The sequence below is a fragment of the Lagenorhynchus albirostris genome, chromosome 6 (assembly GCF_949774975.1).
Source record: "Lagenorhynchus albirostris chromosome 6, mLagAlb1.1, whole genome shotgun sequence".
In the NCBI taxonomy this organism is placed as follows: Eukaryota; Metazoa; Chordata; class Mammalia; order Artiodactyla; family Delphinidae; genus Lagenorhynchus; species Lagenorhynchus albirostris.
The window spans coordinates 29,817,619-29,835,770 of record NC_083100.1 but is presented as its reverse complement, the minus strand read 5'-3'; the positions used below and the strand labels follow the sequence as shown (position 1 = coordinate 29,835,770).

The 18,152-nt window shown below is 40.8% G+C and overlaps 1 protein-coding gene across 1 annotated transcript; it reads right to left on the bottom strand.

Annotated features, from left to right (window-relative positions):
* Positions 1-839: 839 nt before the first annotated feature.
* On the bottom strand, positions 840-13,721 carry CMKLR2 (chemerin chemokine-like receptor 2). Its single transcript, XM_060152226.1, has 2 exons — positions 13,658-13,721; positions 840-2,213 (listed from the first exon to the last, which is right to left on the bottom strand). Exon 2 carries the CDS (start codon positions 2,183-2,185, stop codon positions 1,118-1,120), a length of 1,068 nt encoding a protein of 355 aa, XP_060008209.1. The 5' UTR covers positions 2,186-2,213; positions 13,658-13,721; the 3' UTR covers positions 840-1,117.
* Positions 13,722-18,152: the final 4,431 nt, after the last annotated feature.

The following is an 18,152-nucleotide window of genomic DNA, read 5'->3' as shown; positions in this document are numbered from 1 at the left end:
ATGGCTCATGGGCCCAGCCGCTCCGCGGCATGTGGGATCCTCCCAGACCAGGGCACGAACCCATGTCCCCTGCAACGGCAGGCAGACTCTCAACCACTGCGCCACCAGGGAAGCCCAACATTAATGTTTATAATGATATCATGGGGAATTAAAGATGGGCATATATCCCCATTGAGAGGTAGGGTATATGTCCCCTCCCTTTGAATCTGAGCTGGCCAGTGACTGCTTTGGTCAATAGAGTACAGTGGAAGTGATACTGTGCAAGTGTCTGGCATAGCCTTTAAGAGGAGTAGGAATTTCTACCCTGGTCTCTAGAGCCCCACACTGCCATATAAGTCTGGCTAACCCTGAGGTGCTATGCTGGAATACCCGTGTGAAGAAAGGAGAGGAGAAGAAGGGAGGAGGGAAGGGGAGGAGAGAGAGGGGAAGGAGAAGGAAGGGAAGGGGATGGGGAGAAGGGAGGAGAGCCGCTCAGCCAGTCCCCAGCTGTTCTAAACCTCAGGCAGCTGGGTCATCCTGGTCCAGCTGAGGCTCCGGATATTGCGAAGCAGAGAGGCAAACCTCCCTTCTGTGCCTTGTTTAAATTGCTGATCCTCAGACTTGTGAGATATAATAATAATAATAAATTGCTATTTTAAGCGACTAGATTTTGGGACAGTTTTAACCTACTCTAACCAACTATTACTTTAATTCATAAATGCAAATACAGATTACATGAAATAAAGAAATTAAGTACATATGTTGTATTTTAAGACTAGGTCTAATAGGTTACTTGTGCAAAATTAAAGTGAGCTTAAGCACACATGTTTTTATATTTTTGAAATTAGTCATATATTTAATATTAAGATTTAGAACTTTTAAAAAGTCATTAAAATTGAAAAAATAGTGTTAATTAATCCACTACAGTATAATTAGCAAGAATAACACATAATTTAAGTTGCTGGAAAAAAATGAAGATTCTTCTTATGTTTTATATCAATAGAAAAATATGATGCCAATAAAATGACCAAAAACAATAAAAAGATACAGTCAGCTCTATGTCTTGGACCCAAACAATCCGAAAGCATCTGTCAGGGGACCCACACAAAAGCCATATGATCTGTGCAAGAGTAAGAATTCACTGGGCTGTTTCCAGGAGAGACGGATTCTTGGTTTCAGAGTTCCTGAGCTGTTCACTTACTATGCCAGAAGAGCTCACTTCCCACAGCGTATATTTTAGTATCTCAGCAACTGAGGCCCGAAAGCGTGCTTGGAACTTCTTACTAATTAAGACATAAAGAATGGGGTTCAAGCAACTATTGAGGAATGCCAAGCCAGTGGAGAGGGGGATTCCAGCCTGCAGCACCTGGTGGAAATAGCTATTGTGGTGAATCGTGAGCTCCCAAATGCTAAACAGGTGATACGGAGTCCAGCAAATCAAAAAGGCAATGACCACAGCCAGGATGGTCCAGAAGTGCTTACTGGAGATCAGGATGCTTCGCTTCTTCACCTTGAAGATGAGGCACAAGTAGCAAATGCTCATTGTTAGAAGAGGGAAGAGGTACCCAACAATGACTTTCACCCAGGTCAGAATATGATGCCTCATCAACGTGAGGTCAGGATCATGCTCGTGGAAGTTGTTATAGCAAAGAGTGTGGTTATTGAACTCCAGAGTGTCCCGGAAAAACAGGGTGGGACCACCCATTAGTGAAGCCAAAAGCCAAACAACTATAATAACAATCAGAGAGTTCCTTAGGGTCCGGTACCGATGAGATAAGACAGGGTGGATCAAGTAGATATAGCGGTCCAGGCTTATCACCGTCAGGAAGAAAACACTGGCAAACATGTTCAACTGGGCAATGAAGGAATTGGCCTTGCACAACCAGATGCCAAAGGGCCAGTGGAAATTCATGGCCACATAGGAGATGTACAGGGGCAAGAAGAGAAGAAAAATGAAATCTGCGATGGCTAGATTGAGGAACCAGAGAGTGGTGACTGTCTTCTTCCACTTGAATCCCGTAAACCAAATGACAAGGGCATTTCCTAGAATGCCCAGAACAAATGCCAAACAGTATAACACAAGGGAGACCCAGTGAATGACTCCTAGGTGTGCTTTCTCCTCCAAATCAGTCTCTGGGGAGTAATATTCCAGGGCATAGGAGTAGTTCTCAAAGTCTTCAAATAATGTTTCCTCTAGATCTTCCATGACCTTGCTAAATGCAGAATGAAGAAATCTATGGAAGCAAATTTAAAAAGAAAGAAAACAATTTTTAAAAGAACAAATGTTTAGTGAATGATACAGAACATAAGGATAAAAATATTTTATCTTAATAGACACTAATAACAATTTAGGACCAAAAGGGGGACGTAACCACAGAAGTAGAGATTTTTTAAATGAGAGGAAGCTATGAAAAAAATACTTATTTGAAATATTTGGCAAAATGTTTCCTAGAAAAAAAGTACTCTTCCAAAATGGACACAAGCAGAAACAAAACCTGAATAGACTTACAACCATTAAAGAAATATCATATGTTAAAAAAAAGTTTTTCATCTTATGAACTAGAAATAGTATATTTCTGTTGGACACTCCAGGTGTCCAAGTCTCAGTGGACCTAAGTGTTGCTATAATTATTCTCAAAGCTGTGAGAGTTTAGTTTTGTAAAGTATTCAGTAAGTGCTAAATTAAAATGATTGACTCTATAGGTACAATTCCTATGTTCATAATGCTTGTAGGGCTGACTAGAGAGAATCTAACATTCAACAAATATTTATTAAGTTCTTACCAGGCATTATTATTTTATGGAAGATGCAAAAGAAAACAGATGAATACTTATGTGGTGATGACTTCAAAATCCTTATTTGTACCCTGACTTCTTAAGATCTAGACAGAGTTCCAATTGCTTCTTTGGCTCATCCACCTGGATGTCACGGGCAAGCACTGGAGATTTTGACCCACTGTTTTGCACCCATGGATGTTTTGATTCTAGGTTTATAAATTCAAATATGTTCATCAGAATTATATCAATATGGAAGGCTTTTCAACTACAAGATATATTTTGGAATGAACTTGACTATGACCACTTAATTTCTATATTAATTTCTTATAGAGTGCAGTTAAGCTTTATTTAAATTTTTTATTTTCCTGAAATTACTTTGTTTTGAATTAATTCAAAGTAATTCTTTTCTACATTACAACAAAGATTTGATTTATTAATCAGTTTTATTTTTATTTTTTTATTTTTTGTGGTATGCGGGCCTCTCACTGTTGTGGCCCAGGCTCCTCCAGCACAGGCTCCAGACCCGAAGGCTCAGCGTCCATGGCTCACAGGCCCAGCCGCTCCGCGGCATGTGGGATCTTCCCGGACCAGGGCATAAACCCGTGTCCCCTACATCGGCAGGCGGACTCTCAACCACTGCGCCACCAGGGAAGCCCTTTATTTTTTTCACATCTTTATTGGAGTATAATTGCTTTACAATGGTGTGTTAGTTTCTGCTGTATAACAAAGTGAATCAGCTATACATATACATATATCCCCATATCTTCTCCCTCTTGCGTCTCCCTCCCACACTCCCTATCTCACCCCTATTTTGTTTATTTTTATCCATACCAAATGTTATCTATTATAATTTCATGCAAAGTAAGTTTTCTTTTGTGGCCTTTTTTTTTTTCCCCCTGCTATCCAGTCCAGTTTCCTGCGTTAAGAAGACTTGAATGTCAATTTTTCAACCAAATTGTTTACTGGGTGTAAATATAGCTTCATCAATTTATTTTGTGTTATTTCTATCTGTAGTATTCAAAATCAAGTAGAAAAAAGACTAATAGTTATATTCATTTCATGGAGCTCTAATCATTAATGGGGCAAATATGTAAGATTTGAGATTATAGTAGGGTTAGAACCAAGAGGTCAAAACATCTTGTGTTGCTCACAGCCAGCTCAGACTCAATTTGACTAACACTAAATTCATCATCCTACCTAAAATCATTTGAGGAATCTAGCAGAGCATAGTTAAAAACAAAAGCACTTCATTAGCATTCTCCCAACCCCAGACCCAGCTAACTTCTCTTTATCTTTCAACATTCAGCTCAAATGCCACCTTTTCTTGGAAACATTTTCTGACATTACCTTCCCCCATATAATTATAATACATAATAACAACTATTATTACACACAATAGTCAATGCTATTGGGAATTTACTAGATGCCAGGCATGTATGATCTAATTTGACCCTTGAAAGAATCATATAAAGTGGATAAGTACTACTGTTATTTCCATCTCCAAGAAAAAATACTGAAACTTCAAGAAGCTTAGTGACTTTCCCAGTTTCACGCAACCTATAATTGGAGAGTCAAGATTAAATTCAAATCTGTTGAAGCCAGATCCTGGGCTTTTAACCACTACGACATTCCCCTCTTCTGCCATACTTCTCTTATTGTACTTAATACACTATACTGTCACTGATTTCTCTTTGATTCCTGCCCTACCAAACTGTGAACTCCTTGAGAATGACTGTCATCTCTGTAACCCACAGTGCCTAGTACAGGTCTTAACATCTCACAGGTGCTCAACATGTGCTCAGTAAATAACTGGCTCTGCTAGAAAGCCTGTTCAGAACCAAATGTAATTTTAAAGCCTCAGGTGAGAGTTTGTGAGTTCACCCCTAAGTCACTCTCATTGCCAGAATCTCTCTGGCCTTGACCCACAGTTCTATCCTCAAGATCTAGACTTGTTCCTTGTCACTGAGTCCTTTCCTTCATGTGTCCAAGACTGGCTTCTTTCCCGCTACCTTTTTCTTTCAGGTCTGGGACCTTACTCTGCCCTCTTCACTCCTTCTGGTAGCTGAACCCCCTCCATGTCAAATCCTTTCCAGCCTAATCTCCAACTCCCTGTCTTGGTTTTCTGCCTGTATACTAAGACACCCTTACCTTCCTGGTGCCTATGACCTATTCTTTTAGACTATGAGCAATTCTGAGGTCAAATGGCCCTAAATCACCTTACAAAACCCTAAGCGGTGAGTAGATGGAACTTGATTCCCCAAATATAGAAAAGCCAGTGGAGGACTTCTAATTACACAAAACCACTATCCTCAGCAAGTCAGGAGCTTACAAAGTCATTGCTGACTGTGCTGAGCCGGAATGGTCGCAGGGCCTGCTGAAGGATTCCAACCACCCCTCATCCCGTTTCTCTTGGGGCAGGGGGAGGTACCTTGAGGATGAGTGATTTTTCTGAACAGAATCCCTTCAAACAGAAACCCTTGTTCCAGAGAAATTCCTAATCTTCCAGAAAGCAGATGAGTAGGTTAGATGCAATGAACAGTTCAGGCTTGGAGAAAGATCTTCAAGAGGAGCTGAATACTGTGTGGAGAAAAGGGAACCCTCCTGCACTGTTGGTGGGAATGTAAATTGATGCAGCCACTATGAAGAACAGTAAGGAGGTTCCTTAAAAAACTAAAAAGAGAACTACCATATGACCCAGCAATCCCACTACTGGGCATATACCCAGAGAAAACCACAGTTCAAAAAGACACATGCACCCCAATGTTCATTGCAGCACTATTTACAATAGCCAGGTCATGGAAGCAACCTAAATGCCCGTCGACAGAAGAATGGATAAAGAAGATGTGGTACATATATACAATAGAATATTACTCAGCCATAAAAAGGAACAAAGCTGGGTCATTTGTAGAGACATGGATGGACTTAGAGACTGTCATACAGAGTGAAGTAAGTTAGAAAGAGAAAAACAAATATCGTGTATTAATACATATATGTGGAATCTAGAAAAATGGTACAGATGAACTGGTCTGCAGGGCAGAAATAGAGACACAGAAGTAGAGAACAAACATATGGACACCAAGGGGGAAAGCAGTGGGTGGTGGGGGTGGGGGTGGGATGAATTGGGAGATTGGGATTGACATGTATACACTGATGTGTATAAAATGGATAACTAATAAGAACCTGCTGTATAAAAAAAATAAAATAAAATTCAAAAAAAAAGAAAAAAAATTGCAATAAATGCAGCTTTTTACAGCATTATACAAAAAAAAAAAGAGGAGCTGAATACTGCCCAGCTGAATCCTTCACAACAAATATAAGCTAGGAATTCCCCTCGGACTTGAGTAGATGTTTTTGTGTGCTGGTGATGGTGAGAGGGAGGGGTGGGATGAAGAAAAGTGAGAAGTAAGACAGAATTCAGCCAACTATCCTACCAAGTCCTTGGCTAGAGACAGTTAACCCTTGAGGGCATATTCTTGCTTAATTATTGTACCTTGTTTGTATATTGCTTTATAGTTTATAGGCACCTCCAGATAGAATTTCCAAACCTTACTTAGACCTACCCAAATATCTAGAGACTAACTAACTGTATTAGTTTCCCAGGGCTACTGTAACAAAGTACTCTAAACTGGATAGCTTAAAATAACAAAGTTATTGTTTCAAAGTCTGGAGAAAACTGAAATCAAGGTGTAGGCAGGGTTGTTTCCTTCTGAGGGCTATCAGTGAGAATTTGTTCCATGCTTCTTGTCTAGATTCCAGTGGTTTGTTGGCAAACTTTGGCAGTTCTTGGCTTGTACATGCAACAAGATGTTTTGACCTCTTCGTTCTACGCCAGAGTCTCGGGCCTTCCCCTACCCTCTTTCTCTTCTTCTCATTGGCTGAATGAGGATGCAGTGATGAGCCATCATGTACCAGGTGGATAAGGAAAACATGATTGTTCACAGGGTAGAAGCTTGGGTCCCTGGATGACCTCATGGAGCAGAGCTGCCCTACTTCTCTGAACCACCTCCTTCTGGATTACTAAGTGAGAAAATATTTCCCCCACTATTCTTTTAAAGCAGCTGAACCTGTATCCTAACTAATATAGCTTCTCTAGGCCTTGACTTTAAGCACTGTGGTGGAGACTTGTCAGTGCTCACCTCCTATGAAAGATGTTATAAGAAACCCTTGAGGTGGGAACTGTTCCTAACAATCGTCATGGCTTCCGGAAGAAAGAGAGGGGAGCTTCCCTTAGGGAGAGCACAAAGAGGAAAAACCTGGCTTTGTAAGGAGGATCTCTTTTACCCCAGCAATGGTCAGGGAGCCATTTAATGAACATCCTTTTTAGCCATCAAAAGAGAATGTGAGAGAGTTTTTGCAATTGATTCAATTGATTACGGTGGGCTGGTAAGACTCCTGCTTTGTAAGGAAATGAGGGGCAGATCTAGAGTTGTAATAGACCTATGTTATTCGGGCAGAGTTAAACAACCTCTGCCCTTTATTTCATAATTTAAATGTCCCAAGGGCAGGGAACTTTAATGGATGCAACAGTCCAAGTTGGGGAGACAATGGGATTTGGGTAAACCAAAGAGCAGTGGACTTGCTTTCAGTGGAGAGCAGCTACTCAGTTCCAGCCAACTGCTTCCACGTGGGAAATGAGGGCTTAGGGTTGCCAGAGTTTTTGACAAATGGCTGAATATCTATATTTTTAATGTGAAAAGTTTCCAACTCCTAAACTACTGTTTTAAAACGAAATAGTTGCGGGCTGTATTCAGCCCAGCTATAAATTTGTGACCTCTGGGGAAGGCAAACTCTTTGAAGACTCTGAGCTTTTCAAAAGCATAGGAGGAGGCTATACATTAAATAAGACAGGAACAAAAGGACAAACGTATGATTGTTCTTGTATGCATAACTATTCAGGTTCATAGACACAAAAAGTAGAATGGTTGTTGCTAGGGACTAGGGGAAGACTGGAAATGGGAATTTATTGTTTAATGGGTACAGAGTTTCAGTTGGAGAAGGTGAAAAAGTTCTGGAGATGGATAATGGTGACGGTTGTACAACGATGTGAACGTATATAATGCTACAGAAGCGTACACTTAAAATGGTTAAAATGGTAAATTTTATGTTACATATATTTTCCCACAATAAAAAAAGAAAAGAAAGAAAGAAATTCAGAGACTTTCTGGAAGAAGTGATCTCTGTCTTGTCTTATAATTAAAGAATTGAATAAACAACACACACATATATAGTTTTTATCTTCTGTGTATAAACATAGTAAATGTTCATTGTAGAAAAGTTAGAAAAGTATAAAGTATAAAAGGAGAAAATAAAAATTGACTTCCATAATCTCAAAAAACAAACAAATAAATAAATAAAAATAAAATGGAAATAGAAACTCTGAGTTGGCCTCTGAGAATGACTTGCCTCTTTGTCCCAGCAAGGCAACCATAAGATTTTATGCTCCTCGGGGCCTCTCCATAGATCCTCATTTTAACCTTCTCCAATTTGATATAAGAGATTGACTATAAGAGTTGAGACAACTCTTTTTTTCTCCAGGAAAAAAGATGCTATGTACAAGTTCCTAACCTTACTGGGTTTCTGTTAGAGTTACTACAGAGGACCATGATAAGAAAGGCAAAGAAATGGATCATAACCTAGAACCAGAGCTATTCCTTGGAGTGGTAACAAAGCTGGTTCTCAAGAGGAATGGTGAGTAAACTCCCTGCTAAATGACCCTCACCCTGTCTTCTGCCACCTCTCATTAGATCCCTATGTCCCCGCCTCATCATTGCTCTAAGTCCCACAACTTGGGCCTTTCAACTCCTACCTGTAAGCTCTGCTGTGCCCCAGACTTGAACTCAAATATGTTCCTTGTTCAAAGTGTAACTTAGCAGTCATGCTGATCCATGGTTCTCTTTCTACTTCATTCTCTGATTTGGGTAACTGGGTTATTGCCTTGTCCCTCGTCCTTGCTCCCAGGTTCCAGTTTTGGATTGCCATACCTTAGGTCCTCTGGAAAACACTGACCTCTGTTACCACATTTCCATGACTCTGCTCCTTTGCTCTCTGGGAGGATCCATGCTTCTCTCCTACATTGGTTAGACTACTGACTTACCACCCCAGGAGGCATTGCTCTGACACTAATTCTCATCCCTTATTACCACCAACATCTGTACCAGCGGTACTCAACCAGGGACAATTTTGCCTCCCAGGGGATATTTGACAATGTCTAGAGACATTGTTGATTGTCACAACAGGGGATGGAGGATGAGGGGGGAAATGCTACTGGTACCTAGTGAGTAGAGGCCAAGGATGCTGCTAGGCACCCTGTAATAGACAGCTCCCCACAACAAGGAATTATCTTGCCCCAAAAGTCAAGGATGCCAAAGGTAAGAAACCCTGATCTACACACATTGAGCTCAGTCTGAACTCCTTTCTTCTATCTCTTGCTGCTGAATCTGCTCTTTTCCCGTGGGCACCTTCATCTTGGGAGTCCTGGCTTGGCCTGGTCTGCTCTATCCCGCTACCAACCAACTGTGTTTTATAGAGGTTGCAGACTGTTAGTCTGTGTGTTGGTCTGTGTGTCTGTGGTTGAAAAAGTGTTAAAGATGTTTGGTGTAGATGCTAATATTAAACATTAATAGAGGGCTTCCCTGTTGGAGCAGTGGTTGAGAGTCCGCCTGCCGATGCAGGGGACACAGGTTCATGCCCCGGTCCGGGAAGATCCCACATGCCGTGGAGCGGCTAGGCCTGTGAGCCATGGCCGCTGAGCCTGCGTGTCCGGAGCCTGTGCTCCGCAATGGGAGAGGCCACAACAGTGAGAGGCCCGCGTACCGCAAAAACAAAACAAACAAAAACAAAACATTAATAGACTTCACAAAAATATTGCAGTTTTTAGCTTCTTTTGATAATTTGTATCATCTGGTAATAACGGGCCTGTATTTTCTGTAGCAGCATTTGCATTCCTCTCCAGACAAGGTATGTACTCTGACTTGCCATGGTCACCACCACTTCCAAATCACTCATTTATGACACTTTCCAGGATGCTGTCAGTACTTGAATTTGAAGTCTTTGCTAACACTATGCCTTGTATATAGTAAGAAATAAAATTACTGGGCTTCCCTGATGGCGCAGTGGTTAAGAATCCACCTGCCAATGCAGGGGATGCGGGTTCAAGCCCTGGTCCGGGAAGATCCCACATGCTGCAGAGCAACTAAGCCCGTGTGCCACAACTACTGAGCCTGTGCTCTAGAGCCCACAAGCCACAACTACTGAAGCCCGCATGCCTAGAGCCTGTGCTCCGCAACAAGAGAAGCCACTGCAATGAGAGGCCTGCGCACTGCAAAGAAGAGTAGCCCCCACTTGTCCCAACTAGAGAAAGCCCGCGCGCAGCAACGAAGACCCAACACAGCCAAAAATAAATAAATTTAAAGAAAAAAAGAAATAAAATTATTGAAAAAAATAAAACTATACACATATGAGGGTGCAAATGAAGTGTGTGATAATGCAATCTCAAGATAATATCTGCAATCTCAAAGTAAAAATGTGGTCTGCAAAGAAAGGTTACTGCCTTGGGCATTTCTGCCAATTTAAATTTAAGGACCTACATTTAAGAACATGTATTTTTTTTTTTTTAAGAACATGTATTTTTAAACTTTTAAAAACTGATGTTCTGCTGTATCATCCATCATGATGTGTTATACTGATCTGTTTATTCTTAATGAGATAAGAGAGAAAGAGCAAAAAGAGGTGCAGAAAGAAAATATGGGGGAATTTGCGCTCAGTTTCACCATGTGGCTATATATATACATACACAGGTACATACATATGCATATATGTGTGTGTGTGTATATATATATATATATATATATATATATATATATACACACACTACTTTTTTTTCATATTTTATTTTATATTTTTATTTATTATTTTTTTTTTTTGCGGTACGCAGGCCTCTCACTGTTGTGGCCTCTCCCGTTGCGGAGCACAGGCTCCGGCCACAGAGGCTCAGGGGCCATGGCTCACGGGCCCAGCCGCTCCGCGGCATGTGGGATCTTCCCAGACTGGGGCACGAACCCGTGTCCTCTGCATCGGCAGGCCGACTCTCAACCACTGCGCCACCAGGGAAGCCCCTTATTTGTTTTTTTATACAGCAGGTTCTTATTAGTTATCCATTTTATACATATTAGTGTATATATGTCAATCCCAATTTCCCAGAGATGCAGAGGTGAAACTAGAGGGATATCTGGGCAATAGAAAAAAGCCTTGCTAGGCAGTAACCAGAAATGAAGATGGGTAGCAGGCAGACGTAGGTCTTTAAATCCAGGTTTAAAGGAAACTGTCATTTATTAAATAGGAAGAGGCAAACCGTCTTGGCTGGCAGTGACTTTCCATTGAGATGTCATATATTTTTCTCAGTTTAGAAGAGCACAATAACAATGCCAGGATGAGGCTTTAGACTTGACTGAAAAGAGGAAATAGCTACTGTATTTGTCTTAAACCATTTGTGTTGCTGAAAGGCAAATAAATAATTCTGACTGAAATAAAGACTAATAAAGATCTATATGATCTTAAATCTTTTGAGTAGCCACTGAAGTGAGTGCCAAGCTGCATTGTGGACATGAATATAAACAGGTCCACCCAAGTCCATTAGAAATGTGTGAAAAATGCTTGGTGTGCAGCAAAGTTCAGAGAAGCATCCCTCAAGTTTGTGGTTTGGTTTCCAAAGAATGTGAAGAGGCATATTTACTACAGGGATTCAGCTGCTGTGAGGAACCAAGTTATCACATTCCTGGGTTACATTTACTTCGATACTCAAGTGACAAATATCTAGTTCTGGAGCACAGAACTGTTTATTGAATTAAACAAACGGGTTTCTTATCTATGCAGATTTAATAGATGGTAAAGCTGAAACTCTTTTCTGAGTAAATAGATTTCACTACAAAGAGTTCTGGCAGAAAGAATAGTGATAAATAGTCTATAAAATCCAGATGATTGGGGGAAAGGACGTCTGGTAGAAATGTGTATCATTAAACTTTTAAGTGTGGTTTTAAATGAGGCTTGGCTGTAGAGGGAAACATTTTGTTTATCCACCTTGACAAAACACAGATTCTTTCTGGCAGAACATTTGGTGAATGCAGAGGGGTTCAATCTAGTTCCATATCGTTGAGTTAGATGGGTTTTCATGGACCATTGCAGAAATGTATACCTAACAGAACCTTAAGAAAACTTAGGCTCTTATCTGCTTTGATCAGAGAGAAGGATTTGGTGTTGCTGACAGTTGTCTACGTGGATTGCCTTTGTAGAGTTCCCCATACACGCTGATAAAAAAGAACTCAAGAATGTATCTTCTGGGCTTCCCTGGTGGCGCAGTGGTTGAGAGTCCGCCGGCCGATGCAGGGGACGCAGGTTCGTGCCCCGGTCCGGGAAGATCCCACATGCCATGGAGCAGCTGGGCCCGTGAGCCGTGGCCGCTGAGCCTGCGCGTCCGCAGCCTGTGCTCCGCAACGGGAGAGGCCACAACAGTGAGAGGCCCGCCTACTGCAAAAAAAAAAAAAAAAAAGAAAAAAAGAAAAGAACGTATCTCCTGTAAAATGCATCTCCCGTGAAAAGAACAGGGGCGCTTGAGGGAACCTGTACTCTGCTTCTGATTGAATGACAGGAATGAGTAGAAAGAATCAATGGACATGAGAGAGAAACTCTTTGGTGAAAACCACAGATCCATTACCCGGCAAACATACATCGTCAGCAAACTTTACTTTTCAAGAGCCATCTACTTAGGGAAGAGAGATTTTGTTGAAAAGCATGTGTGTGTGTGTGTGTGTGTGTGTGTGTGTGAGGGTGGGGGGAGTTATTTGAGGTCATTGCTCAATATTTTCCACTAACTATCAAATATAAACTGTATACCACACCCCAGTTTGTGCTCAAGATGTTTGGCACCAGCAGAATATTTTGCTACCCTTTGGAAAAGCGATCTCTGCTTGGAAGGTGTTGGGGCACAGTAGTATTTTATAAAGATTCCCTGTTTATTCACCCAAGAGAAACAAGGGAGTTTTCAATGGAAATTGAAGGTTGAGTGTGATATTGATGGTTCCTGGGGTAGGGAGGTGGTAGAAAGGTAACTGTTGGATTGCACCTTTCCACCCCAAGGCCTGGCACAGCCTCACCTTGAATAAGAGAAGCGTCTTGCCTATCTGTAGCTCCCATGTCATTTATTGCTTAATGCCATACTTTAAGACAAATGACAATATTCTTTGGCTTATTAGGATAAATGTAAGTGTTTTGGATTGGCTGGAAAAGACACAACAAAAAAAGGAGTGTTTTGGTAATGAAGGCCTTTGAAGGTCATACTTAAGCATTTGGATTTTATTGCATTGTCAGCTGGGAGCAAATAAAAATGTTTGTAGCAGGGAGTGGCATTGCTGAATTTTTGTTTTTGTAAAGATCATCTGGTAGCAGTTTGGGAGATATTGCTGCAATTGAAGTCAAAGATGGAAGGGCCTTAGGCAGTGAGAGTTAGAATGGAGATGAGGGAGACTTATTTGAAAGACATTCATTTAGGAAATTAATAGAAGCTTTCAGGAAGCTTAGCTAAGCTAGGATAACCTTCACCATAACTTTTTTTATTGAGTTGTCATTGAAAATCAACCCTGGATAGAAAAACTATAGCTAATTTCAGGCATACAAATGTTTTATTCCATTTTAAAGGCAATGGGGTGGGGGAAGAGAAAATTTTTTCTTTATGAAAAAAATACAATTGAATCAAGTGCACATGAAATGATACCTATTTTCACTCTGTTGAGATCAAGGTCTTTTCATAAAAGGCACTTGCAGGCTGATTTGCATGTCCTACCCTCAGGCTTCACTAGGACAGTTTAAGAGAACAGCAGCACATATTTGAAAGGTCAACGCCTACTTACATAACAGTTGATTTAATGCTCCACCCAGAAGTTTGTGTCCCGATTTGTACAATCTGTATGGCTCTGTTGATTGTGGGGAGGAAAACAGAGTGAATGATTAACCTTGGGTCAGGGAGAAACTTTCAGGCTTAATTTCTTTGCAAGGCTTTAAGATAATGAACACATGGGTAAAATTTAAATATCAGGCCATAACGTGGTCTATCGCTCTGGAATCAGAATGCCTGCTTTCAAATCCCAGTCTATTTCTTCCTGGCTGTGGAATCTTAGACAAATCACCTACTACCTTGAAGCCTCAGTTTCCTCATTTGTACAATGAGAGTAGTAATAGTTCTAACTCATAGGGTTGCTAATGATGATCACAAAAGGAAATCCTCAGAAAGTGACTAGGTCAGTGCCCGGCACAGAGAGCATGCTCAATAATTATAGCTATTGATTACTACCAGTTGAAGACTAAAAGCAGTACACAATGGAGGGGGGTAGAGGGAAAGTAGAAAGGTAACGAGATTTCTTTGTATCACTTCAGGAGAAAAATGAGAAGATTTAAGTACAGATTTTAAAACTTGTTTTGCGTGTTTTGTATTTTGAAAAATATTGATCTGTATTGAGATCACACCTTGTTAGATGCCTGCCTTCTGAAGGCAGTTGGGGGACCCCTATGTCGAGCCCCCAAAGGCCACTATTATCCCCAAATCTGACCAAGAGTGGTGAGAAAATAGACACTGTAAAGCATTATATTTCTCTTCCTTTTTAAAAAAGCTATTTTCATCTTTTGTTAAAGGTCTAGGTCTTTACCTCACTTTTCTCCAAATTTTATCTAGAGTCTGGGAAAGAATCACCACCATTAGCAATGTAATGTTTCAAAGCCTTGGTCAGAGCAGAAATCCCTATATTTCCTTAAAAAGTGATTTCTATGTATGCAAATAATTTTTTTGGCAAGAAGAAGTAGGCACTTAATTTGGAAACCTTGATGCCATAGGACTTCTGTAACTCTGTTTTTGTAGGCATATGACTAGATAGCTACTGGAGATCTGAATTGTTCAATTTATGTCGTGGATATTTTCCTCCACATAAGCAGTCAAAATTAGAGCTTTCATCCTTTTTAGGGTCTTCGGGGCAATGTTATGTCTACTGAAGAACTGATCTTGGAAGCAGCAGCCACAACAGAATACCTACCAGATTATTAAACTGCTCAAAAATTGATACCATGGTTTAGACAGTAAAAAAAGGTTGTACGTGACTATATTGGTCTGCGTCTAAAATCGTTAACCATGACCTGAAATCTCTGCAAAGATATGCTTCAGAAAACTCAGGGACACCGAGTGGAAGTTTGTGCTGCTACCGTAATATACCTCTGTTTTCTGTTTCATCATTACTTGGCACTAAAAATGTTTTGGCCTTAATCACATATTGTCAATAACATTGACAGAAATCTAGGAAGAATTCCCAGTTGAGGATAGAAACTGAATTAGCAGCTATTATATGCTTATTCAATTTGTATCAAGGTATTTCCTTTCTAAAAAAAAAGAAGGAACAACACTCAAGTAATTTGCAAAATGTATTGAAGTTGCAGACACTTCACAAAACTATTCATCATCCAGAGAGGGAGGTAGTGAACTTGGTAAAGCAGGTGGACGGGAAACTTGTTTTGGTAGCAACGGTAATGTTTTTCAAGACAGAAGCAGAAAAGTGGGGGGAGGTGGGAGGGACAACAATTCTAGAACTTCCTCCCATTCATACAAGATTACGCCTGAAAATATTTCTGCCTTTTTTTCACTTAGAAGGAGATATAGGAGGGAGTATAGGATCAAATGTAGTAGTGGAAGATAAAATAAAGCACCATTTGAAAGATTTGCCCATTGACAGTAAACAAACGTTGAATTCCACAATCATTATTGCGATGGTTTAGAGACATCCTTCATGAACACTTTTAATTATTTGACAGTAGTGAAAGTAAAGCTAGCAGGCTCAGCATTCCACTTTATCATGGTCAGTCTATATTAGGTGTAGTTTGTAGAGGTCTGCAAAAACAGATGTTGAGGAGACCACTGGAAAAAAAAGCAGTGCAGAAGAAAGGACTCCAGAGACTGAATTATATCTGTTGGAATGGTTGAAGGAATCAGTGAGAAAGGAAGACTAAAGGAGTCTGAGATTGCAGCGCTGTTTATAGTAGCCAAGATATGGAAGCAACTTAAATGTCCACTGACACATGAATGGATTAAAAAAAAGATGCGGTACATATATGCAATGGAATACTACTCAGCCATTAAAAAGAATGAGATAATGCCATTTGCAGCAACATGCATGGACCTGGAGATTATCGTACTAAGTGAAGTACATCAGACAGAGAAAGACAAATATCATATGATATCACTTATATGCTGAATCTTTAAAAAAAAACGATAAAATGAACTTATTTACAAAACAGAAACAGACTCACAGACTTAGAGGATGAAATTATGGTTATGGAGGGGGAAGGGTAGGGGAGGAGGGATAGATTGGGAGTTTGGGATTGACATGTACACACTGCTATATTTAAAATGGACAACCAGCAAGGACCTACTGTATAGCACAGGGAATACTGCTCAATATTCTGCAATAACCTAAATGGGAAAAGAATTTGAAAAAGAATAGATACATGTATATGTATAATTGAATCACTTTACTGTACACTTGAAACACAACACTGTTAATCAACTATGTTCCAATATAAAATAAAAATAAATAAATAAACTAATTAATTAAAAATAAAGGAGTCTGAGAGCTGTTTTCAGATACTTGAAGATGAGGAAAAAGTAAGACATTTATGCTGTCTTAAGGTCATAAATAGTAAGATATTTATGTTGATTCCAAAGTTGGAGCTAGGGCAAAAAATTGGTTGGCATAATAGCTAGGAAAAGTTTGACTTAGTGGATGGGATTTCCCTGGTGGTCCAGTGGTAAAGAATCCGCCTTCCAACGCAGGGGACACAGGTTCGATCCCTGGTCAGGGAACTAAGATCCCACGTGCCGCGGGGCAACTAAGCCCACGTGCCACAACTACTGAGCTCGCGCGCCTCAACGAGAAAGCCTGAGTGCCACAAACTACAGAACCCATGCACTCTGGAGCCCGTGCGCCACAACTACGGAGCCCATGCACCCTGGAGCCTGCGCACCACAACTAGAGAGAGAAAACCCTCATGCCACAACTAGAGAGAAGCCTGTGTGCTGCAAAAGAGCCTGCGCTGAAGCAAAAGATCCCGCATGCCTCAACGAAGATCCCAAGTGCTACACCTAAGACCCAACGCAGCCAAAAAAAAAAAAGAAAAGAAATAAATAAAATAAATATTAAAAAAAACGTTTGGCTTAGTGGAACCAAGAACTTATAGCTGTTCAAAACCTACCAACTGGAATGCCCTGGATGCCCAGTGGGTAGGGCTCCATGCTGCCACTGCAGGGGGCCTGGGTTTGATCTCTGATCAGGGAACTAAGATCCCGCACGCTGTGAGACAAGGCCAAAAAAAAAGAGAAAACCAACCAACAAACCAAAGAGATATGTATACATTGCACTTGAATGGCTGCTGGTGGGGACACTGTAGATGGCACTGACATCTGCACTCAGGGGGTCTTTAACATCATCCATTAAGGACAAGAGTCTATGATAATAGACATTACTTTTGAGCCCTTATTCTCTATTTACTGCTTAGGAAACTGAAGGTGAGGAAACTGCAAAAACCATTCAGTTGGCAAGTTGCCACGGTTAGATTCTTATCGAAATGTGTAAGTGCCCAAGTTTTTACCCTCTGGGCACCCAAGGTACAAGAATCCTTCCTCAAGAGTGTTTAAGGAAATAGTTTTTGAGAATGACACTGAATTTAGAGAATAATTCGACTTTCCTTTTCTAGAACTATACCTGTGGCTGAATAAAAAAGCAAAACAAAAATAAACCACTCTCCCCTGAGGAAGACTACGTTGGAGGAAGCTCAGAATGATATAAGATAAAGAAATCCTCTTTGTTTTTTAATTAGACCCTTTCTCACCACTCCTCACCGCCCCCCCCAAGGCCCAGTGGCCCCAGCTTGTGAGAACGGTTTTTATCTTTGAGCTTGTGTTGTGGCTACACAGCAGTGCTGTGCCAGAGGCCCGTATTTACCCAGAATCTATTCTATTCCTGGGCCTGGTTCTAACTCTGCTGTTAAAGTTACTGCAAATGTGGAAAAGTGAAGAACCAAATTACCAGACCAGGAGCCAAATTACCAGACCATGGCTGGACTCCTATCCAGCCACGGCAGCTGGATTCTGAGGACATTAGGCAAACACATATTCTTTACTGCTCCATAGCAGGTTAAGTCTCAAGTCCCCTCGTGGTCTCTTATGGTGACCTGGGCCATATATGGACTGCATTTGCCCAAGAGCCTCTTCTTTCTGCCGGGACCCCACTGTGATTTCTTCTTGTCCTACAATGGGCAAGGGTACTTTCAAAGGGTGCATATCCACATCTTGGCTTAACACTTCAGGCA